Consider the following 1697-nt stretch of genomic DNA (forward strand, 5'->3'; position numbering starts at 1 on the left):
CGGGGGTGGGCGGGGCCTCGAGAAGGGCGGGGGGGGGCGAGCAAGCGGCCAGGCTCCCGCCCTTCCCGGAGAGCAGCCAGGTGGGGGGGAGGGGGCGTGTCCCGGGCGGACGAGCCGCCGTGACGGACAGCTTCCTTTGCCAATGCGCCCGCGAGGGGGGCTCCTCTGCCCCGCTCCGGGACCCGCGGCGTCCTTTTTGCAGGGGGCGCCAGGGCTGCGAGCGCGGGAGAGCGGCCAGCCGGCCGAGGCTGCCTCCCTTTCCCGCCTGCCCCGCCGCCGCCGCTCCTCCTCCCCCCTCTGCTGCCCGCCCCTCGCGGCTCCTCCTCCTCCTCCTCGTCGTCGTCCTCCTCCTCCAGCCTCGGCTGAGTGGCAGGCGGGCAGGCGGGCGGGCGGGCGGGGAGAGCCGGAGCGGGGGCGCGCGCGTCCCCTCCGCCCGGCGCCCGCTCGCCTTTTGGCTGCCGCGCCTGCTGCCGATGGCGGGGAGGCTGTGAGCTCCTCGGTGGCGGCGGCAGCAGCGGCGCTCTCCGCCGGGCCCGGCCCTGCCCAGCCATGTCCTACCCGCAGGGCTACCTCTACCAGCCGCCGGGCTCGCTGGCGCTCTACTCCTGCCCGGCGTACGGGGCGTCGGCGCTGGCGGCGCCCCGCAGCGAGGAGCTGGCCCGGTCGTCGTCGGGCTCGGCGTTCAGCCCCTACCCGGGATCGGCGGCGTTCACGGCCCAGGCGGCGGCCACCGGCTTCGGCAGCCCGCTCCAGTACTCCACCGACCCGGCCGCCGGATTCCCCTCGTACATGGTGGGTAGCCGCCGCCGCCGGGCCGGGGCTCCGGGCAGAGCTGGGCTTGGGCGCACCGGCCGCGGGCACTCCCGCGCCCCGCCGCTCGCCCTCTCCCGTCCCGGCCTCTCTCCCGGCGCCCCCGCGCCTTCCTCCCGCCTCGTTCCCATCTCCGCCTCCCCGTCCCCCTTCTCGTCTTTCCCTCCCGCCGGGGACAGGGGAGCTTGGCGGATGGGGGTCCGGAGTCCGGGCGGAAACTCAGGCGGGCTGGGGGGGGCTCTTCTGGATCCCCCCCCTCCTGGCCGGGGGCGTCGTGCGGGGTCGGCGATCGCGACCGGGCGGTTTTTGCACCTCTCTGCCGGCCGCCCCGGGAAAGGGTTCGCCGCTGCTGGGGAAGCGGGGCGAAGGGATTCGTTGTGTCCGCGGTCCCCTCCCTCGGTCGGTCCCCGCCGGGCGATCTGGATGTAGGAGCTTCGGGGCCGCTCTCAAGCGTCCCTCTCTTTGACTTTCTCGAGGCAAAAGAAGGGGGGTTGGGGGGGGGAGCGGCAGCAAGTTGCCAGGAGGTCTTATTGTTCGCGGGTTGTTAAGGACAGGAGGTAAATTGGGAGCGCCGCGGATCTTGCTTTGCTGAAAGTTATCGAGTTGCTCCGCTAATTTCCCCCCCCGCCCCCCCCCCCCGCATCCCGGTATTCTGCAGACTCTAAATCAGCGCAATTTAAACGTTTAAAGGGCGAATTAAAATGCTAATTATATCGCATTTGACCAATTCGAAACGGTGCATATCTTCTGGTTTGCAAATTGGATTTGCAATGCATTAGCGGAGTGAATTGCTAAGGGGGGGGGGCGGCGGCTGCGGTCTCTCTCCCCCTCGCCCTCCCCATGGGGGGAGGAAATATCCCCGCCGCTCCGTCAGGGGGAGGAGAGGA

At 71.4% G+C, this 1697-nt stretch overlaps 1 protein-coding gene across 1 annotated transcript in view; it reads left to right on the forward strand.

The window, feature by feature from the left end:
• Window positions 1–406: 406 nt before the first annotated feature.
• IRX2 (iroquois homeobox 2) overlaps window positions 407–1697 on the forward strand; it is a 49297-nt gene continuing 48006 nt past the window's right edge. Inside the window, exon 1 of the mRNA XM_015413319.1 lies at window positions 407–792. Coding sequence (XP_015268805.1) covers window positions 550–792 — 243 coding nt within the window. The 5' untranslated portion in view covers window positions 407–549. The remainder of the gene's footprint in view (window positions 793–1697) is intronic.

This window comes from Gekko japonicus, unplaced genomic scaffold (genome assembly GCF_001447785.1).
Source record: "Gekko japonicus isolate JY-2015 unplaced genomic scaffold, Gekko_japonicus_V1.1 scaffold60, whole genome shotgun sequence".
NCBI classification, from domain to species: Eukaryota; Metazoa; Chordata; class Lepidosauria; order Squamata; family Gekkonidae; genus Gekko; species Gekko japonicus.